Source organism: Ictidomys tridecemlineatus, chromosome 5, assembly GCF_052094955.1.
Source record: "Ictidomys tridecemlineatus isolate mIctTri1 chromosome 5, mIctTri1.hap1, whole genome shotgun sequence".
In the NCBI taxonomy this organism is placed as follows: Eukaryota; Metazoa; Chordata; class Mammalia; order Rodentia; family Sciuridae; genus Ictidomys; species Ictidomys tridecemlineatus.
In genome coordinates, this window is record NC_135481.1 from 159,498,676 (window position 1) to 159,524,463 (window position 25,788).

At 35.6% G+C, this 25,788-nt stretch overlaps 1 protein-coding gene across 1 annotated transcript in view; it reads right to left on the minus strand.

Annotated features, from left to right (window-relative positions):
- Nucleotides 1–949: 949 nt before the first annotated feature.
- Dstn (destrin, actin depolymerizing factor) overlaps nt 950–25,788 on the minus strand; it is a 32,680-nt gene continuing 7,841 nt past the window's right edge. Inside the window, exons 2-4 of the mRNA XM_005320450.4 lie at nt 6,627–6,934; nt 4,516–4,592; nt 950–2,185 (exon numbers count right to left, since the gene is read on the minus strand). Coding sequence (XP_005320507.2) covers nt 2,076–2,185; nt 4,516–4,592; nt 6,627–6,934 — 495 coding nt within the window. The 3' untranslated portion in view covers nt 950–2,075. The remainder of the gene's footprint in view (nt 2,186–4,515; nt 4,593–6,626; nt 6,935–25,788) is intronic.

Genomic DNA, 25,788 nt, shown 5'->3' on the forward strand with positions numbered 1-25,788 from the left:
AATCATTTTTGTAATGTGTTGACCCCTGTGAAGATACAAGTGTATTTTCTGGAAAAGGAATACACTTGCAGCTTTGTTTCTGACTAGTGTCAGCTGAAGTTTAAATCCTGACTTTACAAAGAAGCACCTGTCCCAACCTCAGACTTTTCACAGGTGCAGTGGCACACACCTATAATCCCAGCAGCTCAGGAGGCCGAGGCAGGGGGATTGTGAGTTCAAAGCCAGCATCAGCAAAAGCAAAGTGCTAACCAACTCAATGAGATCCTGACTCTAAATAAAATACAAAATAGGGCTGGGGATGTGGCTCAGTGATCAAGTACCCAACATAACAGGATCTAGAGACATAAGTAACTGTTAACATCTTCCCCATTTCTGGAATAAGATTGGAATGCTCCCAGACATTTATACTACAGATGTGCATACTGCTTGCAATCGTTCCCAGGCATGTATGTCTCTTTGTCTCTTTCGTATGCACACACACACATGTGCCTGTACGGTCACAGCAAGAATGAGTGATCAAAGCAGAGCCTGGATCACATTCCTGGCTCTACCCACAGTACTGATTCTGGACTGGGGCAGCCTTGGGCTGGCAGCACTTCTTTGGGGGGACTGTGACTAATGCTTCGAAGTAGAGAAAACCAGAAATTCAGGATGAAAGAATGACAAGCAGCCAGCACTATTTTCTCGATTCTTTGGAAAAGATTCTTTGGAAAGAGATATTCGAATGAAAGCACAATAACCTTTTTTTTTTTTTTTTTTTTTGCCTCCCCAAAGCCTGGATGATGATTTGGAATTAGAAAAAGGTTCCCAATTTTTACACCAACTTTCTCATTCAATCTGAGGAGGAAGTGCTGTGATTTTAACTGTCAGAAATAAAAACCTTGATGACTTATCGCATATGGAAAAAAAATACTTCATCCCAATTCACACAAGAATAATTACACAAAAGTAAGTTAAAAATGCTTCCTTTATTACATAAGCCAGTAACTGCTACTTCTAAGTTCAACTGTGCATCTCTACATTTTTCAAAGTGTCATGCCTGTGATGTTAATGACAATCACTTCCAAGTGTCATTGGGTGGTGGCTCCCTTGAGTTTCATCCATGGTACCTGCACCCCACTCCACACAGACAACAAACTGCTCTAGGAAATTTGGTTCTCCCAGGTTCCAGAGGAAACATATTCAGTGTTCTTCTACATCTTATTGAATCAGATGCAGCAAAGCTCTGAAGGAAACAGATACTGCAGGTGTCCTAGCTTATCAATATACTGTTTTATCATTTTCATGAACAAAGCAGATTACAATGGAGCCCTAATTTGCATTATAATTTGTTGTTGGGAGACAATGCACCTTCTCCAGAAGACATACCATGATTTCCAAGATGCAAGGTCACTCTCAAAGCAGTTTCCCAACGAGTGGGCTGCAAGTTCACCTCAGGTACAAGGAAGGGCTGCTTCCTCTTTTTCAATGATGTGATTGAAACAGTGCTTTGCAAGATCAGCGTGAATTACACGTGGACAATTTGATAGTCTCCATTACACATTAAGTAGAATTAAAAGACTGCCTTAGTCTTACTGTTAATTAGTGTATTAGTGTTATCACATGTTAAAGCAAAAATTATATCCCATTATTTTGTTTAAGTCAAGGAAAAATAGAGAATTAAAAATAATTTGGGGCCAAAATGATAATCAAATTATCACCAATTCTCTAACCAAAAAACCCCAAAGTAACTGCTAAGGTTAACAAACATACAATAATTCTCTTCACATGGCTTTGTACTGTTTTGTGAAATGCATTATTAAAATTCCTGAGCTTACAAAAAATCTTTAAAAGTCAACTCATCAAAACAGGCATTTGGCCAATAAAAATTTAATTTCATATCAATAAGCCTTTTAGATTCTAAATTTATTTAGGGCTGTGTTTGCACATGTTTATAGAATATTTTGTTTACTCTAAAAGATGACAAAACAGCTCCCCCTCAGTGAGACCCTGGCCTAAATATATTCACTTTCCTTATATAGCAAGAGGATAACATTGAACATGGAAGCTTTCAATTTGTGGCACTGAATGATCAACTACACAGGGCATCCTTCAAAAGCTACAATTAAGGATCCACCTAGCTTTTCAGCAATACAAGCCCGATTGAGGTCTTCTGGCCCATTTGCTTGACATTCATGTTTTATGCCTAGAGAAGAAAAACAATTCTATTTAGAATAACATCAGCAGCTTACTTTATTTTTTATTTTTTATATTTTTTAGTTGTAGTTGGACACAATACCTTTGTTTTATTTATTTATTTTTATGTGGTGCTGAGGATCAAACCCAGGGCCTCGCACGCGCTAGGGGAGTGCTCTCCCGCTGAGCCACAACCCCAGCCTCAGTAGCTTAATTATTTATCTAATATGGCGAACCATTTTTAAAGACCACTTCTAATATGGATAAACTGTGGTATTTAAAAACCACATAATACTATAATGAGAAGAAATAAGTAACCACATGCATCAAAATGGATGATGTTGACTGAAAAAAGCCAGAACAACAAGCATATATTCTGTATGGTTCCATTTGAATAACATACAAAATCAGCCCGAGCTAACTCTGGCTGTTAGAAGCAACCCTGTGGAGGCAGGGGAAGGAGGTTAGTGTTATAAACGGAAGTCCTCAAGGGGGGCTTCTGAGGTGTTGATATTAAATAAAAAAACAATATTATGTTCAGTCTATAAGAATCCATGGAATTCTACAATAATTTATGATGCATATTTTTCTACAGATATATTATACATCAGTTAAAAAAAAGGCAGGGTAAGTAATAAAGTTTTTTCTTAATTTCTAAAATATACATAAAAATAAGAATTATATGTTTTGATTGCACAGTTGATTTCAGCAACTGTACTGAAGTGAGAAAATTACCAATAACATCACTTTTGCTACAGAAAACAGCTAGCTCTCTAGTGGTATTATACTACATAAGAAATCTACTGCAATGAAAACTATGTAAAACGTGGTGCTGATGGCTTTCTTAGAAAAATTACATCACCCTACTACAGAACAAGCTCAATTACAAAATTGCATACCGTGGTTTCTCTGTAAAGAGAGCTACTACATTTTAAATAGCTGCACTATTATTCCATCATTTCAAGACCATTTTCAAGCAAGTTGGCTTATGGGCCACACAGGACTGATCTGAGAAAGCCAGTGACAGTTTCACTAGAAGAAATTACAATTGTTAAGTATGACCAATGTAAACCAATTGGTTCCCACTGCTACAAAGATGACTGTCATTTACTATCAACAAATCAAGTCCACACAGCAATTCCTTTCAATGAAAAAAAATGCAAAATAAGGACCATGAGGAACCCATGCTGACTGTTTTTTGGTTTCACTGTAGAAGTATTAAAGCCAAGGAGTCGTTAGAAGAGGCCAGTTAACAGACTAGTGAACATGCTTCTGGGACACCCCAACATCAAGCCAAATGCATGAAGAACTTGACAAGGCACGAAGTATGCAGCAGCAAGGTTCCAGAAAGGAAGTAAAAATTTCGTTTTTTAACTAAGTAAAACATATTAGGGCAAACCTGTTCTACTGCAAGTTTGTAAGAACCAATCACAGAAAAACAAACAAAACCAATACTAGGCAAGCCCTCGAGACCTCGACTCACTCAGTTGTTTAGAGATAGCTACGGCAGGGAGGTGGCAAGGCAAACACTCAGACCAAGGCTCCTAGTCTAGAACTGAGGGAATCAAGGCCCATGGAAGTGAAGCAGTTCTGCCCATGGTTATAAAGCAGTTAAACAACAAGCTTAGCCACGTGCTCCATGCTCTGTCCACCATACCAACATTTCCTCCTGGGTGAAATCTGGCCAGGTCATCTCTTCCGGACCTGAATCACCCAGTGGCCAGTGGCAAGTCAAATATAACTGGCCAGCTCATGGAGTGAGTGTGCTTTCCTTTGGACACAGATGAATTAATTACTTAAAATCATACCATTTGATAGTAAAGTCAGAGATAAAAGCATTCTTCACATCTATGAACATTTCCTTTTGCTAATTTATTGTATCAACTAGATTCATAGGCAATAGCAAACTATATTAAGTATGACCAATGTAAATCAATTAATTCCCACTTGCTGCAAGAGAAACCAGTCTGTAAAGCTGGGGATGTAGCTCAGTGGTAGAGTGATTGCCCACTGTGCATCAGGCCATGGGCTCAATCCCCAGCAAAACAAAACAAAATAAAACCTTTAAAAGCAGCCTGAACAAATAATATACAAACAATGTTGGAAAAATGGAGTTATTAACATGGGCCCTGGAGTCTCAATGGACCAGTCCAAAGCAAAAGTCCCTCTGAGAGCCGGGTTCCAGCCTATTTTTTTTTTTCCTCTTAAAACAAGCAAAGGTCTCCCCCAACTTTGTGCCTAAATCTATCCAAAGAAAATGAGGTGTTTCTTAGAAAAGTTGCATCCCTATTCTGGGAGAAAATCTTATCTTTAATATCTAGAGGTAAAGCTAGTCCATACCTTGAAATTTCTTTTTGATTGCATCCTTGGAGCTCGCATAGATCATTTTACTTTTCAGAGGCGCTAATTCTGGTGCCCTAGACAGAAAGATGCAAAAATGAAAAATTGGATTTAGAGAAAGTATAGCTTACATTTTATTAATCTGCATCTGTGATGGGGTGAAGGGCCTCAAATCTCCTGAAAGAATTTTTCTATTTCTCCACCTCTTCAGAGCATAACTGTTAGAAATACAGGCATATGGAAAAGCATTTAAGTTGACCAGAGTTAAGAAAAATAGGCTCTGGTAGAAAAAAAGAATCACTTATTTAGAATTAAACTAATGAGGAAGCCAGATACAGTGATAGACACCTGTAATCCCAGCTACACAGGTGGCTGAGGCATGAGGATAACACTTCAGGTTCAAGGACAGCCTCAACCACTTAGCAAGATCCTCAGGAACTTAGCAAGACTGTCTCAAAATAGATAATAAAAAAGGTAGAGATGAGCTAGGTGTAGAGCACATGCTTACAATCCCAGTGACTTGGGAGACTGAGGCAGGAGGATAACAGGTTCAAGGCCACCTCAGCAACTTAGCAAGACTCTATTTCAAAAGATAAAATAAAGGACTAGGGATGTAGCTCCATGATAGGTACCCCTAGATTCAATCCCCAGTACCCCCACATACATACACAAAAAAGAATTAGATTAATGTTACCATAATAAAAGAACCAACACTGGGTAATGATATATAACCCAAATTGTTTTCTTTAAAATATTTTTTTTCATGTTTTATAACAAAGGCTTGAGTTTAGGCAAATACTCATATAAGATTTTGACAATATCTTTTTTTTTGGTAGATGGACACAACACAATGCCTTTATTTTTATGTGGTGCTGAGAATCAAACCCGGGTCGCACCCATGCTAGGTGAACGCTCTACCACTGAGCCACAATCTCAGCCCCTTGACAGGTTTTCTAATGAAAAATGTTTCAAAATACATAGAAATACAGAGAAAAACCTGTAAGTCAAGTATCTGCCACCCAGAGTTTTAAAAAGCTAGCATTTTGGCATTTGTGCTTCAGACTGCTTTCTTAAAGAAATAAATTATAAATTGAGTACAAATGTCCTTCTTAACTCTCCTCATTCCTTTCATTTATATCTATTCCGATGGCAGATTCTGACCACATAGCTATTAGTTTTCCATTTTAGTCTAGCATAATACATGTTCAATTACCAAACTGGGGATCAGCCCTGAGTTTTGATAACTCTCTTAAAAAAATTAAATCTGCACATGTAATCTCAAGATTCAATATGGAGCTTTCAGAGAGTTCTTTTAAATTAATGGCTAGTCAGTAATAAACGTCTTATTTGTCAATATTAGCATTATTCTTGTATTTCCCAAATTTTAGTGCCTTCCTCCTCATGAATGCAAGCATATGGAGGAGCTGAGTATGCTTTACAATGCTTTCTTTACCAGCAACATTGAAAAACAACAGAAATATCAATAATGGGCAGGTAAACCTCATCATCCTCAGACTGTTCATATATAAATGCCCTCTTTCTGTCTCTATCACCAAGCCTCAGGCCTGGCTCTATATCACACTACCAAAATATCAAAAAGAGTATTGCAAAATACTTTTGAGCCATTACACAATTCCACTCAGCTGCCATATTTTAGGACACATAATCATCAGCACTGGGTGTGGCCCTTACCAGCCATACCCAGTGTAACTCAGTGGTAGAGAGCCCCTGGGTTCAATCCTTAGTACCAAACAAAACAAAACAAGTGGGAGGCTGATGCTTAGCATGGCATGTTGGTTGAAGAAATAGAAGAAAATTTTATCTTATAAAGCAGTGAGTTTAGAGGATCCATAGAAACCTGTTTCCTGCCCTTTCCCACCCCCCAAAAATGTCAATTAGAAGTAGACAAAAGTAGGTTAAATTTTAGTTTTGGTTCTAAAAACATCAATTCAGCTAAGACCTTATGAAATCTTATAAACAAAAATTAAATGATCATGACTATAAACAGCTTGATTAAAAATTACTTTGGTTCCAGAATTGGTTCTTTAAGTGCTCACAGTAAGAGACAAGCTCTGAGATTTAGAGAGACTCCATATTTCTAACATGCTTACCACAAAAAAAACATCAATTCTTCTTTTCTGGATTCCTTGGTTTCAAAGCTTGCATCATACAAAGCATAACGACAATCTTTTTCAGGAAGCATTCCCACAAAATGCTTGAAAGGATCGGTTATGGTAACACCAACGTCTCCAACCAAGATCTCTTTGCCTTCTTCAACAATGATGCACTTTTTGTCTGCACTGAGACAAAAAATGACAGCCTTCTTTCTTTTCTTGATTTCTTCTGGCGTGGAGCACTTCCGAACTTTCATGTCATAAAAAATGCGACATACTTCATCAGCCACTTGCACTCCTGAGGCCTATGATGACAAATGAGAAAGAGCCTTGCAATTTTTATTATGCCAAATGTAGACTGAAATATTCTTACATCTTTTAAATTATATTTATCATCTAATAAAAAAACCCAAGAGTTACTACTGATTTCAGACATCAAACTTTATTTAAAGCTTACATATATTGCAGAAGCCATTCATCACCATTACATGAAATATAAGGAGATTTCACCCATAGCATCCTCTCCTCGCTTGAAATCTAAAAGTAAATATTTCTTAAACTGCTGGATTCTATTATTCTCATACATGTTTCTTAAAACCTTGACTGGGAGCTGATCATTTCCCAGTTTGCATATTAGTAACACCTAAAATTTCTTTCATAATGCAGAGCAGATGGTTAGAGCTGCTGGGCTGGAAAAACTCCATTCCTATAGCCTCTCTTTCTCTAACAAAATAACAATTATTTAAAGGTCTTTGCTGCACTCACATTTCAAATTTATGTGATCAACATTCAGAAACATATTAATCACTTGCTATTAATATTTCTTAGAAAATCTCTAAGTTCTAAGAACAGAATAGATGAATACTTATTGCTAATAACAAAGACAACAGCTTTAACTTGGTTCTACATTGGCCAAAAACATAACCTTTTATCATGTTATACTTGCTATTTTGGAATGAAGAACAGTTAAACAAAATCTTAAACCAGTTCTTAATTCTTGCATGTTCCTTAAGAAATGTGATATTTATATTAACTTTATCCATAATTTTTATGCCTCATTAACTACTTTGGTTCATATGTCAGCTTTACTAAAGCAAGAACTATGGAATACAAATTTAACAGAGTTTAAACACTAAAAGATGAAAAATATTGATACCCCAAAATTTATAAAGTAAAGAAACAAAGATGCATGAAAAAAGACGAGGTAACCTAGAGATTTGCAACTCATATAAGCAATACATATTTAGAATATATAAAGAAATAAATTCAACAATAAAAAAGAAAAATAATCCAATCAACAAATGATCAAGGGATCTTAAGAGGCATTTCTACAAAGAAGATGCTATACAAATATACCTAATAAGCATATGGAAAAACTACTTAATATCAGTAGTCATTAGGGTACAATAAGATTCCACCTCACCCCATTTAGAATGGCTATTACCAGAACAAAATATAAATGCTGGCAAGCATGTTGGTAGAAATGTAAAGTAGTACAGCTACTATAGAAAACAGTATGGAGGTTCTTCAAAACAGTAAAAGTATAACTATCATATTATCCAGTTATCCCTCTCCTAGTTATGTGTATATTTCTATGGGAAATGAAGTCAGCATACAAAAGAGATACTTGCATGCTCATGTTTATTAACACACTATTCACAATAGCTAAGATATGGAATCAGTCTAGCTACCCCTGAAAATATGAATGGTTAAAGAAAATAAGATATTCACAATATATAATAATATATACACAATGGAATATTATTCAGCCACAGAATGAAATCTAGTCATCTGCAGCAAAATGGGTGGAATTGGAAGATATGTTAAGAGAAACATGTTAAGACATCATGTTCAGCCAGTCACAGAGAGACAAGTATTGTATATTTCTTTCATATGTGGAAATTTGGAAAAAAAAATCTGAGAAGCTGGGTTGTGGCTCAGAGGTAGACTGCTCACCTAGCATGTGTGAGGCATTGGGTTCGATCCTCAGCACCACACAAAAATAAAATATTGTGTCCACCTATAACTAAAAAATATTTTTTAAAAAGATCTGAAAGTGGAATTATCAGGAATTAGGAAAGTAGGGAAGGAGAAAGGAGAGAGAGGTTAGAAGGAAGGATTGATGGACATGATCAGTGCATGATGCATGCATGTGTGGAAATATCACCATGAATCCCATTAATTTGAGCAATTAATGTGCTACTAATTATAATAAATTGGTAGAGCACTTGCTTAGTATGCATCAAATCCTGCATCCCTTCCCTAGTATAGTACACAATAAAACAAAAAAACACGAAAGAATTCTGGGGGGAGAGAAGGATATACTGAGATCCTAGCATATACTATCATCCATAAAAAAGGGAACACAAATCAAAAGTACAAAGAAATTCCACTTCATATCTATTAGGATGGCTTTAAAGAAAAAAAAAAGGGACAAGTGTTAGGCTGTGGGGAATTTGTAACCCTTATACACTACAACAGAATTATAAAATGGGGCAGGCACTTGGACAGTTTTGCAGTTTCTTAAAAAGTTAAACATGGAATAACATACCACCTAAGAATTCTACTCCTAGGTATATACACAAGAGAAATGAAAACTTTCCCATAAAATTGTACACAAATATTCACAGCATCATTACTCATAAGGCCAAAAAAGAAAATACTACCAATGTTCATCAAGTGATAGATTTTTTTTAAATGAACATTTATCACTTGATGAACATTAGTATTATTTTCATTTCTGGTCTTATGAGTAATGATGCTGTGAATATTTGTGTACATCTATACAATGAAATAAAAATGAAGAAATGGAAGTTTAGTGGTTTCCAGGGGCTGAAAAGGAGACAAATGGGGAGTGATTGCTAATGGATATGGGTTTCCTTTGGAAGTGATGAAAATGTTCTAGAATTTGACAGGGACGATGGATCACAACTCTTGAATATAATGGAGAAAAAACCCCACTGAATGTGAATTGTATCTCAACAAAACTGTCACTAAGAGTAGTACAAGTCTATAATCCCAGCTACTGGGAGGCTGAGGCAGAAGGATCTAAAGTTCAAAGCTGGTTTGGACAACTTAACAAGACCTAGTCTCAAAAAAATTTATAAAGGGTTAGGAAAGTAGCTTAGTGGTAGAGCACTTGCTTAGTATGCATCAAAACCTGCATCCCTTCCCTAGTATAGTACACAACAAAAGAAAAAAACATGAAAGAATTCTGGGGGGAGAGAAGGACATACTGAGATCCTAGCATATAGTTAATATGAAGGCAATTAGGCTATTTAATCATTCATTAAAAGAGTGCTAAATATACTTCAATCCCATCTAACCTAAACCACACATAATCATGGTCACTTCAATCGTATCTAAAAAACCCCCACACTTTTATATAAATGAACATTACCCTTCAAATTAAGGAAGTGGCAGATTCAGAAAATTAAGACTATCTAGTCTAATAAAACCTACGCAATCTTATTACATTACTATTACATTCTTATCACATGTACATTCTTACTACATTTTTTAAAAAAGTATTTTGTAAGTAATAGTATTTTTTAATACTATTTTTAATAGTATTTTGTAAGAATAGTATTTTTCTGATCTTTACAATTTAAGTTAAGGGTCTTTATTCTGCACAGGTGTGGTGGTGTACATACAGTGACTGGAAGGCTGAGGAAGGAGGATCACAAGTTCAAGGTCAGTCTCAGCAACTTAGCAAGACCAGTCCCAAAATAAATAATGAAAAGGCTGGAGATATAGCTCAGTGGTAGAGCACCCCTGGGTTCAATTCCTATATCAATTTTTAAAAAAATTTTGCCAAGAGGTGAATACAATGATCCAAGAAACAAAAATTAATGAAAAACTAGAAACAGACCCCATTTCTCTAACTCACTCCCTACTTTACAATGTTGGCTTCTAAGTCTCATTTAACCAATACCAATTTTTAAATATAGTTGAATATACCTATCAATACCTAGGATCCCCCAAACACTCTAAATTCTGATTTGGAAGTCAGATTGAATTAATCATATGGTGGCAATTGAAAACAAAAAGTGTACATTCTGTAATTATAATGCAGCTAAATCTTAGCCAAATATGGCTTTAACTTAAAGGCATTTCAAAAGCCCCAGTACGAAGGAGATTTTACTATCAGAAGTGCAACCTGAGAGGTTTCTGATAGAAGACTGTGCTGAAAGAAATTAACACTGAAGATGTGAAGGACAAACTGGAAGCAGGCAGACCAATTCTGAAACAATCACTAATATCCAGGAGAAAGCTCTCAACTATAGGAATGAAGCTGAAAATAAATGCGAAGATGTTCCTGGCAAGGTCAAACCAGAAGACAGGAAGGGGCAGTAGTAAAGAAGGTTCAGAACTTTTTAGCTTTGTGACTAGATTGTGAGATATGAACAGAAGGGAAAATGGTACAGCAGTATGACACATTCAGTCTGAAGACTGGGCCCAACATCTATGCAGATGGGGTTAGCCAGCAAAGGATCTCACAGGAAGGCTGCCCCATACATATTTTGGAGTAGTCCACGTCCCAGGAGGCACAAACTGCAAACAGGAACAGAGATATCAATCAAGATGACTAAGAAGAAATTATCAAAAAGTTAAAAACAAAAACAACACCACTAAAAAACCAGGGTGGGAGATAGTCTCCTAGAAGCTAAGGTAGAACATTTTAAGGAGGGAAGTCATCAATACCAAAAACTGCAGAATTTGAGAATGACTGAAAGCAGACTGGGCTTGAAAATTGGCTCTCTGAGCATTTTAGCAGCCTGAAGAAATGAGTAGAAACACAGACTGAGGACCCAAGAGAACTAAAAAGGTGAAGAAAAGTTATAACTGAGGAGACGGACCATACTAGAGGTTTAAGAGCCAAAACATTAATAATAAAAAAAAGCTTTAATATTTAATACTTGGCTACTTTGTAGTACATTCATTATTTCTTGATTAACTCCAATAGAAGGAAGTGCCCAGAGGATAGAGCTTAAACTGAAGGGACATGACAGGGTGGAGAGGGAAAGGAACACCACCACAATTAGACAGGGAGGATTTCACCAGATAGTGTGAGTGTGGAAGCTGACTAAAGTGCTCCAAAATAAAGTGACTGAAGCAAAAAGAAAAACAGTTCCTGACAAACAGAACCAGTAAATACAATATTGGGGACGGGGGGGGAATGGACTCCACCTAGATTCAGGTGGAAAATGCCTCCAACGGCAAGCTCAGCAGTTTGGAGACCTCGAATGTTAAAAAAAAAAAAAAAAAAAGAGAAGACCAGAGTTTTGTTTTTGAAAGTATATGAAGCTATACATAAGAGAAGAACAGGAAGAGAACTATATAGCAAGGACACCAGCTAAAAGTTAATTCCACAAACAAGGCTAGAGGCCACAGAGACCTTTCCAGGCAGTTATAGCAGCATTCAGGAGGAGGGCATGGGGGCCAGCACAGGATCAATCATGCATACTCCACAATGACTAGACTCTGAGGAGAAGGCTGGAAAGGCAGAGTCAGGATGGTGATCAAGAGATGGATTCAATTTGCCAAGTGCTCAATCCTTAGTTTCCACTGTGGTGGCTTTAGAGGCTTCAATTATTAGAGTATTATGGTTCTCTTTCTTTGGTATATATTATATACCAAATTTTGCCTGTGAAAATAATAAATATCCCATCAGGTAAAGTGTATGTTAGATTCAATGAATATACTTAAAACTGTTATACCTCAGGCATAGTACCATCTTGAAACAGCACTGATATGGAAGAAATGAAGTTTAAACAACTAGTCCCTAGATTCTTCATAGAGTAAAACTAAAACCATCAGACAGACTGAGAAGGCAAGGAATGCTACTCCTACAGCCTGTCCCGTCCCCACCCCCCCTGCCCCGGCCCAAGGCACCTCCCTTCCTCTCACTTCCTTTCTCCTGTTGCCATCACATCTCCTCTGCTTTTACATTTGATATTTTGGTAGGTGAATTAGAAATCTGGAATAAATACTACTAGTGGGGTGGAAAAATGACAGAATAATCCTTAACTAATTATACTTTGTTAACAGTTTGGAGACCAAAAGAATAGAACATGAAATTAAAGCACCCCAATCATGGGAAACACAGTCCATCCAAGCTCCTATACTAACTAGCTATGTTACCTTGGTCACAGCATTCAACATTTCTGAATTATTTTAGATGCTTCAGCTGTAATTTAAGGGCACATGTTAGATCAGTTATTACCTTGGTCACAGCATTCAACATTTCTGAATTATTTTAGATGGTTCAGCTATAATTTATGGGCACATGTTAGATCAGTCATTATCAAACTTCAATGTACACAGTAATCATCTGCTGACTCTGTACAGTCTCTGTAGTATCTGGGGTAGAGTCTGAGAGTCTTTATTTATAATAAGATCCAGTTGATGACTACTAAAAGTTAGTTCTAAAATTTCATGAACTATAAAACTTCAGCCAGGCATGGTGGCACACTCCTATAATCCTAGTGGGTTCAGGAGACCGAGGCAGGAAGACTGCAAGTTCAAAGTCAGTCTCAGTACCTTAGTGAGGCCCTAAGCAACTTAGCCAGACCCTGTCTCAAAATAAAAAATTGAAAAAAAAAAAAAAAGTGCTAGGAATATGGCTCAAATTAAGTGCCCCTAGTTTCAATTCCTGAGAAGAAAGGAAGGAAAGATGCAAGAAAACTAGCTCATTGCTGAATTTATTTTTGCCTACAGGTTAAAAAAAAATTAATAGTACTTCACAAATACTAGTAGGTTCAAAGTCAAAGCATTTGTTTCTGTGTGCTGTGGGCTCCTGGCCAAGCCTATGTGCCCCTTTCTCAAATTATGTTTCAAGTAAAATATATAGGATTACAAAAGAAGTAAATTATACTGAAAAACAGTTCATCTAGGATGATAGTTAAGAATTCCTTGGAGTATTGATTTTGGTGGATTTGTTATCATAAAGCAGGATTACTGTGAATCTTAAATGTATACAATCATCTTGTTCTTTATCTTTACCCTGTAAAGATATGTAACAGAAAAAAGTCCACTCCCATCACTTTCATTTTTCAGTATTTCTCTACAATGTTAGGTCATTAAGATAAATTTAATTGTTCAGCTGTTGAAAAATCTCAAGTTTATCCTGAAAAGGAAATTTGAGATGGGCCTTGTGATAATCCCAGCTACTTGAGAGATTGCAGTAGAAGGATCACAAGTTCAAAGTTAGCCTGATCAACTTAGTGAAATCCTGTCTCAAAATTGTACTTCACTGGTAGAGTGTCCCTGGATTCAATCCTAATACCACAAAATAAATTACAAACAAATAATAAAAGCAAATTCACTTTTGATTTTAAATTGTCTAAAAGTTACTGATATTCAAATACACAGTTTTAACAATAAAGACCATTAAAGGATACTCTGAACATAGTACTGAAATTTGCTGCACAGTTGGGAAGGAAAAATTTGAGAGCAAAAATAGATTGCTATCGCAACAAGAGCTTTGTGATTACCTTAAAAAGATATGTTATTCACATCTAGTTTCTCTGTTCTGTGCCAGTGTACCAGCTCTTAGAGCTTCATCCTCATGTCAAAACAGTTGCTTTTAAAGAAACACTTTGCTGCATTTTGTCTCACTTGACTTAAAGCTTTAACTTGTTTATGAAAGACTCTGAGTCTTCTCTGGCAGAAGATTTATAAAATACTGATCAGATATTAAATCAGTATCAAGATTCACTCAATGTGTGCTTTTTAAAATAACCTTATTACTTACAAACAGGAGACAACTACAGAGAATATGGGATATTGGGTATTTTAAAGTTGCAAATAAGAGAACATAACTTCAAACATCAATTCTAGCATAAGACTTATAATCTTTGAAACTTGAGCATCAAGTTGTTTGGATTCAATTTTTGTAAACAACTGCACTAGTCCATAAAACTATTGATCTTGCAAAATGAAAACTTATACGTCTAAGCCAAAATATCAGAAATAGAGGTCTACTTCTATACTACAAAACTCAAGTAGGACACCTAACCTGACTCAATAATTAAAACCAACTATATTTTACCTAACTAGAGAAAAACATAAATAAAAGCTATCTTAACTACCTAAGAAAATGTCTAATTTTTAAACTATTTTTCTAAGCTTAGAGAATCTGAAATACTTGAAAGCAGGATACTGCAAAGCAGACAAAGGCTATTTTGAATTTATAAACAACTTGGCATAAAATACTCACTGGCTCCTTTCTCAACCTACCAACTTAAAAATTTGGGTTCATGATTCCCTTTATTTACATCATATCTTACACAAGATCCAAAAGAAACAACAACAAAAACTGACTAACAAAATATTTGGGTTTGGGGCTACAACAATTGATATCTTTGAGCAGTAAGGTTAAGATAACAAATAGACACTGAGTGACAAGTACTTTTATTTCCACATATTAGTGCCAAGATCTCTCATGGGTCCATGTTAAGATGAGTGGTGGGGGGCTGAATACATATACCTAATTTAACTCCCTACCAAAATTCCACTGAAAAGATAAAGGAGGGTTTAAAAACACAGAAAAAGAAATATAAAGTTCCAACAGAAAAAATTAGTGAAATTAGTTTGAGAAGTAGTTGGATCCCCACATCCCCTCCTGTATTCCACTCCCTCCTAAACTCTACCCTGCCGTGTCCCTCACCTTTACCCCTGGATTTCTGCAATTTATTTTATTCCCTGAAGACAGTCATACTGAAAAGAGGAAAGTAGGTGACCATACATAAATGAATGGTAAGACACTCTCCCTACCACCACCAACTTGAAGCTTGACTATCAATTACTGTCTTTAGTTCACTATCCCAGACTCTGCTTTCCAATGGTGATGGTAATGTTCCTTTTCTGCACTGATATGGTAACCATTAACACACATGGCTACTGAGCACTTGAAATGTGGCTAATAAAGTTGAGGGGCTAAATTTCAACGTTTATTTTAAATAATCTAACATGAAGTAACACAAGTAATTCTCTTAATACTAAAATAGAATGTTGGTGTAACAAATTTATAAAATATATACAGTTTTCTGCCTTGGGAAAAAGTAAGTTATTTAGCTTTAATTGATGACTTGTGCCATAAGGAACCTCAGTTATTATTATACTATGAAATGACAGAATATTGTGTCTAAGAGTGAGGTTTTCAAATCCAATTTTCTACAGTAATTATAAGGTCAACTATTTGGTGGGGCAAGAAAGCAAACTTGGTGCAAATTCATATAAATTTTTTTAGTTCATATTCTAAGTATTAATTTGGAAGAGTCCAAACAATCAAAATGGAGAATGAAATGAAGTTTTGTATAAGATGACCTAACTTTAAGCAAAGACTAATTCTTAGAAATGTCATAACAAGAATTTTTTATTTCTTGAGGGGAAAAAAACTCTGGCTACTGAAGAAGTCAAATAGTAGATTTAAAATACTACATAAGGAGGGCAGAATGGGTAGAATGGAAGAACTTTGATAGAGCAAAGAGGAGGGAGGGAATGGGAGGGGGCATAGGGGTAGGAAAGATGGTAGAATCAGATGAATATCATTACCTTAGGTACATGAATGACTGCACATGTGGTGCGACTCTACATCTTTTTTAAAAAAAAATTTTATTTTTTATTTGTAGTTGGACACAATACCTTTATTTATTTATATATTTTTATGTGGTGCTGAGGATCCAACCCAGGGCCTCACACGTGCTAGGCAAGCTCTCTACCACTGAGCTATAACCCCAGCCCGGGACTCTACATCTTGTACAACTAGAGAAATGAAAAGTTGTGCTCCATTTGTGACAGCATTCTGCTACTATGTATAACTAATTAGAACAAATTTAAAAAGAAAAGAAAGAAAAGAAACCTGCCAGGAAGGAAGCCAAAGCTTCTGTTATCTTGAAGGGAATACTCTGTGGCTTCCATGTTTAACAGATTTGAGTCTTTTCTTTCTCCTACGAAAAACTCAACACTTTACTGGGCCTGAATTTTGTTCTGTGTTGACCTTATTAATTATACTTTGGCTTCGACCATCCACCTTAGGAATTCACTAAACATTTAACAATGGTATTTTGTTTTGCTTTTAGAAAGCATTTGGGAAGGGGAAGTTGATTTCTCTTTTATCTTTTCATATGAGATGAATATATAAATCCTTCTATGAACCTAATGAATTCAAGCCATCGGACCATTACTTTCATTTCCTTTAAGCATTGGTGGGTAATATCCAAGCACATCCTTATTTTAAATTAAATAGTCTTGTTATCATTGAAAAAAATACTACGTAAAAGAAATAAAGGCAATTTTATTTTATGTAATATTACATGAAACTATTCCAGATGAATTTTACAATGAACTGGGAGTATGTATTTTAAATAAGTTGAGGAAGTCAGATATTAAATTTTTCTTTTTAAAATCTGACTGCATTCTCCTTCTCATAAACTGAACTTGGGGCATTTAACCCAGAAGACCTTTCATCCAGAGAAGAAAGCATGCCATAGGGTTGTATAAGACTTATTTAAATCTTATAACTTCAGGAAGTTGGAGCTAACTTCTTTAGCCTCAATTTCATCATCTATAAACTATAAATACTGCCAACTTGAGAGGACCAATAAAAGCATCTAAATATATTGCCTGGTAATGGTATAATTCAGTAAATGTCAACTCTTTTCATCAACCAAAATATCTGATCAGAGCTTCTTCAGTGCTTCCTACTTACCAATGTGGTCAATATTTACTAAAGCCTTTGGGCAGTGGAATGTTATAAAGAATTCAAAAACATTAAAATTGATATTTGAAACAGAAATTTCTGTTTGTTCTCTGTTGACCAGAACTGTGAATTAAAAAGTAAACCTGATATCTGATGTGTATCTCTTCTTTCTTCCCATGATTATTAAGTGATTAAATAGCAAAGATATACATAATAAGAGAAGGTGGCAGTCCCTTTAACATACTAAGATTCAATTACACTACCTCCTTCCATTCTCTTTGGCATAGGTTATCACCTATAACCATAAGTCAAAACCCACAGTGATGAAAGCTAGGGCCTCTGGGGTGAATTAACAGGTTTTATAAACCTAAAATCTGTCCCTTTCCAGTATGCATTAGTCAAACAAGTGCACAAGAAATCCTCAATCTTTTGATAAGTTCTAAATGTCCAGAGGTACTGCATGCAGTTTTATAGATTGTACCTTGATTAAAGGTGCCTGCTCAAAGGGGTAAGACAAAGCTGAATTCAAGTTCATGCAACTATTTGCTTGCAGGGCTGCAACTATTTGCCTGCAGGGCTGCAACCATTAGGAAGAGTGCCAACTGTTCCTCCCCTAAGGCTGCATCACTCAGAGGGAGGAGTACCACTAATTATACAAAGTCACTACATGGCCCATCAGTGATCCAGAAAATGTTCCAAGTTAACTAACTCTGTCTTAATATACTGGTTTATTTCCAAAACATAAAAACAAAAACAAACAAACCAAGATGAAGAGTTAAATATACAACCAATTTCCAATTATAAAAATCCTTATCCTTACAAATTAGAATTTAAAAAAAAAGATAATTAAAAAATCCTCATCCACCTTATAATAAAGTACAGAAAATGTTCTTGAGATGACAGTCTACACAGACCAAATGATTTTGTGTGTGTGTGTGTGTGTGTGTGTGTGAGAGAGAGAGAGAGTGTATGTGTGTGTATGGTACTGGTAACTGACCCTAGGGCTTTGTGTGTGCTAGGCAAGTGCTATTACATCCCCACCCCTTTTTAAATTTTGAGACAAGGTCTCACCAAGTTGCCCAGGTGGGCCTCAAACTTGCAATCCTCCTGTTTCAGCTTCCCAAGTTGTTGTTGGGATTACAGGTGCATACTATAAGCCCAGATCCCCAAACAGCAATTTTACCTGATATGCATTAATATTTAAAGAGCTCCACTAAAAGACTCATGGATAAACTTTAGTAAGAAAAAAAAATTCATTCAATAACCAAAACTCTGAGACACCTCCCCTAACAAAAAAAATTTTAAAAATCTTAACAATCTCTTAAAACAAGTCAGAAAATCATCTCAACAGCCAAAGTAGATTTAAATTTTTTAAAATCTCTGATTGCATGCAATTTCATTTTTCAAACACTCTTCATATGGTTTGTTAATAGACTTCCCACCCCCAGTAACAGGCAAAAGGTGAGAAAAGGGAGGGTAGGAAGAACAAGGAAGTTGTATAATCCTGAATAGAGTATTTCTTATTTCTCCCCTCCTCTTATAAAAAACTAAAAAGAAAACTGGGAATGGGCGCAGAGAGCAGTGTAGGGATGTTAAGTTCCCTGGCAAATAAACTTATGCCCTTACTGTTTTCATCCAATGATTTCCAATTTCCTTCATAATAAAATCTAAAACCCTTAGCATACAATGTTCAACTCCTTATGCCCTACCTCTCTAGCCTTCTTTCCCATTTCATCCTTCTTAATTCCAGGCATGTACAACTCTGAGATTCCCCAAATATCCACATTTTCTTATGATGCTTTTATCTTTCACCTCTTCACTGTGTCACCCAAGTCCTTCAGGATTTAACTCAGAAATCACTTCTTCTGGGAAGGCAACTCTTACTTGGCCCTCCAGTTAGCAACTGGCCCACCGTTTCCAATCTAAATTATATGATCCTTCCATGTATTAGTTATTTCTATCATAGTATCATTTAGAATTGTGATTAACTGTCTGCTGGTTGAATCCCCCACTAGACTGTGCTCTGTAAAGAGCAAGAACTCAGTATCTTCATCATTCTCTGTCCAGTACACATATATGACTCTCCATTTACCCAGAATCATAAAGTTGCCAAATGTTTACTTAATCATTAAATGTTCAATACTTAATATTTGTTTTAAAACTTATGGTTATATACCTTTTATTTTTAAAAATGTGTATTATGTAAATAGAATTTTAGCATAAATGCTACATGAGACATTAATGAATACACTTATCAATATGCAAAAAGCACATGACCTTTAAGAAACTGATATCCCATGAAACACACTGATGCATTTAATAGTTTGCATTTGAAAAATTAATAAAGCACTACTTAATAAAAAGATGTTATTAGTAGTTTTCTGAGTAGATAGAAGGTTTTTTTTCAAAAGGTTTTTTTAATATTTGAAAAAATCTTTATAATACTTCTATCTCATACATTTTGTGAAAACAGGAAACAAAACATACCTCTCCAACCTTTCCAAACTTATTAAGCTTGCATTACCCTGATACCAACATCATACAAAGGGACAACAAAGAAAACTATAAACTAATATCCCTGATAAACATAAATGTAAGAATTATCACAAAACACTAGCAAACCAAATCTAACAAGAATTCAAAGAGATTATGTAGCATGACCAAACTGGATTAATTATAGGGATAGAAGGATGATTTAAATCCTGGAAATAGATAAGTGTAATATATCATATCAACATGATAAAGGACAAAAACTATATTGTATGATTATCTCAACAGATGCAGAAAAAGCATTTAATTAAATTCAACATCCCCTAACAAAATTCCTCAACAAATTAAGTATAGAAGGGATATGACTTAACACAAGAAAGGCCTAACATACAGTCAGCCTTACACTGAATGGGGGAAAGCTGAAATTTCCTCTAAAATAAGGAATAAGACAAGGATGTCTACTTTCAACACTCTTAGTAAGTGGTGGAACCCAGATTTTAAAAATTTCAACATCCAGCATAGTATTGGAAGTCTTAGCCAGGGCAATAAGGTAACAGAAAAAAAAAATTATCCAAATAGAAAAGGATGAAACCAAATTAGCCCTGCTTATAGACAACAGAATTTGATACACAGGGAAAAAACCTAAAGACTCCATCAAACAACTGTTAGAACTGGTAAACAAATTCAGTAAGTTGCAGGATACAAAATCAACACACAAAAAGCAGCACCAATTTTATACAGCAATAATGAACTTGCAGAGAAAAAAAAAAAAAAATCAAAAAAAGCAATCCCATTCACAATAGCTTTAAAAAACCCACCCCAGGGCTGAGGATGTGGCTCACTGGTAGAGCACTTGTCTGGCATGTATGAGGCCCTGGGTTCAATCCCCAGCACTGCAATTAATTAATTTAATTAAAGTTAAATTAAGAACCAAACAAACAAAAACCCAGGAATAAAGGAGGTGAACAATCTCTACAACAAAAATTACAAAACACTGCTGAAAGAAACTGAAAAGGACACACACACACACACAAATAGGAAAGATACTCCAGGTTCATGGATCAAAAAAATAAATACTGGGCTGGAGATGTGGCTCAAGTGGTAGCGCGCTCGCCTGGCATGCGTGCAGCCTGGGTTCGACCCTCAGCACCACATACAAACAAAGATGTTGTGTCCGCCGAAAACTAAAAAAATAAAATATTAAAATTCTCTCTCCCTCTCTCTCTCTCTCTCTCTAAAAAATAAATAAGTAAATAAATATTGTTAAAATATTCACACTACCCAAAGCAATTTACCAATTCAACAAAATCTTTTGAAAGTACCAATGGTAGTCTTCACAGAATAGAAAAAAATAAATCCTAAAATTCATAGGGAACCACATAAGATCCTGAATAGTTAAAGCATCTTGATCAAAAAGAATAAAGGTGGAGGGGTATTGTAATACCTTACCCCAATATACTATAAAGCTATAATGAACAAACCAGCATAATACTGGCATAAAAACTGATACCTAGAGCAATGGAACAAAATACAGAACTCAGAAATAAATTTACACATCTATATCCAATTAATCTTCAACAAAGGCACCCAAAACATGCACTGGAAAAAGGACAATTTCTTTAACAAATGGTGGTGGGAAAAATGAATCTCCAAATACCGAAGAATGATACTAGACCCCATTTCTCTCATCATACACAAAAATCAACTCAATTTTATCTCTCATAGTGGAAATACAAGTGATTTTTATCTTTTCTGGTTTTCCTTTTTCTGCATCCTCACCAGTATCTGCCCCCCCCCTTTTCTTCTTCATGATTATAGCCATTCTAACTGGGGTGAGATATCTCACTGTAGTTTTGATTTGCATTTTCCCTGATGGTTAGTGTTGAACTTTTTTTTTTCATATTCTTATTAGCATTGTATATCTTCTTTTGAGAAATGTCTATTCAGATCATTTACCCACTTTAAAATCAGATTATTTGGGTTTTTGCTGTTATTTGATTTCCTACACTCTGGATATTAAGCCCCTGTTGGATGAACAGATGGCAAATATTTTCTTCTGTTCTGCAGGTTACATATTCATTCTGCTATTTCTTTTGCTTGTACCAAACACATAACTTTTTGATTCAGTGATATCATTCCTAAGACCTATTTTGAAGAAATGATGAAACATGCGAAAAGACTTACATGAAAGGCAACAGAGAATTTCTTTCTTTTTTTTTTTTTTAGAGAGAGTGAGAGATGGTGGGGGGGGGGGGAGAGAGAGAGAGAGAGAGAGAGAGAGAGAGAGAGAGAGAGAGAGAGAGAGAATTTTTTAATATTTATTTTTTAGTTTTCAGCGGACACAACATCTTTGTTTGTATGTGGTGCTGAGGATTGAACTCACGCATGCCAGGCGAGCGCACTACCACTTGAGCCACATCCCCAGCCCCGAGAATTTCTTATAATAATGGAATTGTATTTAACAGGAAGATGATTTAATGCCACAGTACATACATGATGATACAACTGGAATCATTTTCACACATATATTTTATAAACCAAAGTCACTCATTTAAAGTGTAAATGTGGTAGGTGTTATGGTTTGGATGTGAGGTGTCCCCCAAAAGCTCAAGTGTGAGACAATGCAAGAAGGTTCAGAGGAGAAATGATCGGGTTATAGGAGTCTTAACCCAATCAGTGATTTAATCCCCTGATAGGGATTAACTCAGTGGTAACTGAAGTGGTAGGGGAAGTGAGAAATGGGGAGTGGCTTTGGGTACATATTTGAATCTGGCCAGTGTAGTCTCTGTCTGCTTCTTGATCACCATGATGTGAGCTGCTTCCCTCAGCCACACACTCCACCATGATGTTCTGCCTCACCTTGAGCCCTGAGGAATGGAGCCAGCCTTCTATAGACTTAACACCTCTGAAACCATGAGCTCTGAAATAAACTTTTCCTCCTCTATAGTTGTTCTGGTCAGATCCTTTAGTCACAGCAGTGAAAAAGCTGACTAAAACAGTAGGTCTTAGGATACTCAAAAAGTTATGCATCTATCACCATAACTTGATTTTAGAACATTCTGAACCCCCTAAAAAGAAACCTCAAATCCATTACCACTCATTCTTCTTTCTCACTCCCCACAGCCCTAGCCACTACTAATTTATGTCCTATCTCCATGGATCTGCCTATTCACATTTCATACAACCAAAATAATACAAAATATAGTCTTTTGTGGCTGGCTCAGAATGTTTACAAGTTTCATTCTTGCTGTAACACATTATCAGTACTTCAACTATTTTGATTGCCAAATAATATTTTATTGTATGGACATACTACATTTTACCTATCCATCCGTTGATCAATTGGGTTGTGCTCACTTGGGGGCTATCATGAATAATGCTACTGTGAACATTCAAGTACAAGTTTTGTATACATACATTTTCATTTTACTTGGGTATATAAGTAGGAGCAAAACTGATGGGTCATATGGTACCCATCTCTCTCTCTCTCTCCCCCCCACCATCTCTCACTCTCTCTAAAAAAAAAAAAAAAGAAAGAAAGAAAAAAAAGAAAGAAATTCTCTGCTGTTGCCTTTCATGTAAGTCTTTTCTTTTTGAGGAATTGCCGAACTTTCCAAAATGGCTATATCATATATTCCCACCAGCAATGCATGAAAGGTTCCAATTTCACAGCCTTGCCAACATTTGTAACAGTTATCTTTTTATTATAACCAGCCTGGAGGATAAAAAGCATTATGTTATGATGATTTTGATTTGCATTTTCCTAATGACTAGTGATGTTAAGCATTTTTTCATGTGCTTATTGGTGATTTGTACATCTCTACAAATAATGATTAAATATTTTTTGTCTATAAGATTGGGCTGTCTTTTTATTGTTGAGTTTTAAGAGTTCTTTATATATTCCTACATACAAGTTCCTGTCAAATATGTGATTTGCAAACATTTTCTCCCATTCTGTGGGTTGTTGTTTCACTTTCTTGATGATATTCTTTGGTGCATGTATGTTTTTAATTCTAATGAATTTTAATTTATCTGTTTTATTTTTTTAAATTAAAAAAAATTTTTTTTTCAGTACTGGAGATTGAACCCAGGGGGTACTTTTATCATTGAACCACATCCCCAACCCTTATTTTGAGACAGGGCTAGCCTTGAACTTGAGATCCTCCTGCTCCAGTCTCCCCAGTCTCTGGAATTACAAGCATGCACTATGGCAGCTGGCTTGCTTTTTCTTTTGTCACTTGTGCTTTCAGTGTCAAGTCACCTGGAAATGCCAAAACTCACAAAATAAAACAACAACAAAAACAAAATCAACAAAAACTGCTTCAAACAAGGTCTTAAGGATCTATGCCTATGTTCTCTTCAAGGAGTTTTATAGCTTTAGCTCTTAAATTTAGATCTCTGATCCATTTTGAGTTAAATCTGACATACAATGTGAAGCAGAGATCCAAATTTGTTCTTTTGCATGTAGGTATCCAGTTGTCCCAGCAGTTTGTTGAAAATGCTATTTTCCCCCACTCAATTACCTTGGCACTCATTACATTGGGACATGGAAAATAAAGTTTTATCCTTATAGATGAATTCAACTGTGTGGGGGAAAATTAATTTATATTGGCAGTTTTCACACAATCATTTCTTCCACTAAACTAAGTATTAAAATCTATAATTATCTTATTTAGTTGGATTCTTATTTCTTAACTGTCTCTCCATTAGAATGCATATTTCTTAGAGACAGGGTCCTTATCTTACATATTGTTGAGTACCCAAAGCCTACAACAGTACCCTATTCCTCAGAGGAACCTAAAAATTATTTATTTGAAGAATGAACATATATAAAAAATGGCCTGGGAGAAAATGTGCCGAATATTTACATTTTGGTTGGGATTGTCATTACTACTAAATTTTTCCTAATATTCTACAATTATTCTTATAATCAGATAAGCAATTAAGGTATTTTGAAGATTTGTAATAAGCTGGATCAATATATTATTCCTCAAAGTTCTAAGAACCTCTGTTTTTGCCAAACTATTTTAATGACATCATCAACCTTGAGTCTAGATCTGGGGAGCCACCACTGATGATCTTTCTTTCTCTTATGCCACTCAACCAAATTACATCAAGTTCTAAAAGGTCTACCCACAAATATATATCCAATCTACCCACCTCTCACCATCTCCACTACCAAAAATTCTAAATTAAGCTATAACCATCTACTTACTGCCTGAAAAAAAAAAGGGGGGGGGCTCATTTGTACACATACACACTGATGAACAGGAACAAATCATTTCTCTCCATTACTTGTCTCCACTACCATATACCTAATGGCTTCCTGATGTGATCAGAATAAAATTTAAATTCCTTACCTTTGACTTAACCACTTTTCCTGGTCTAATTCTCACCTATAACCCCTTTCCCCCCTATTTCACGGAATTCTAGCCAAACAAGCCTCTTTTTAATGTGCATATGTAATGTTCATTGTGTTCTCAAGGTCTTTCTACAAAAGAGTTCCTCTGGCCTGAAATGAATCGAAAGGCTAGCTCTTTTGTACCATGCAAGGCTTGCCTTAAATGCCACTCACTAAAGGACTTTCTCCAACAATCCTAGCAGAAAAGGACAACTCTGCTGGTATTGCCTATTGATCATTTTAATTTTTTCATACCATTTTAATTACTATCTGAAATAATTTTTTTTTTGGTCTGTTCCTTTGTATTAGAATGGTAAGTTCAATGAGGAACAAACTGTGTTTTTCAATACTGTATCTCTAGTACCTGGATTAATTCTTGGCATGTAACAATCCCTTGAATATTTGTTGAATGAATGATCGATATTATAAACACTGAGGGGTTTGAAAAACTATGATTAATTCTTTCTTAATTACTTTAGAATAAAATATATCTAAGAGTGAAAGACAAGGTATTTTTACATCAAGAATCAAGTCACCCACAAAAATTAAAATAAAATATTCAT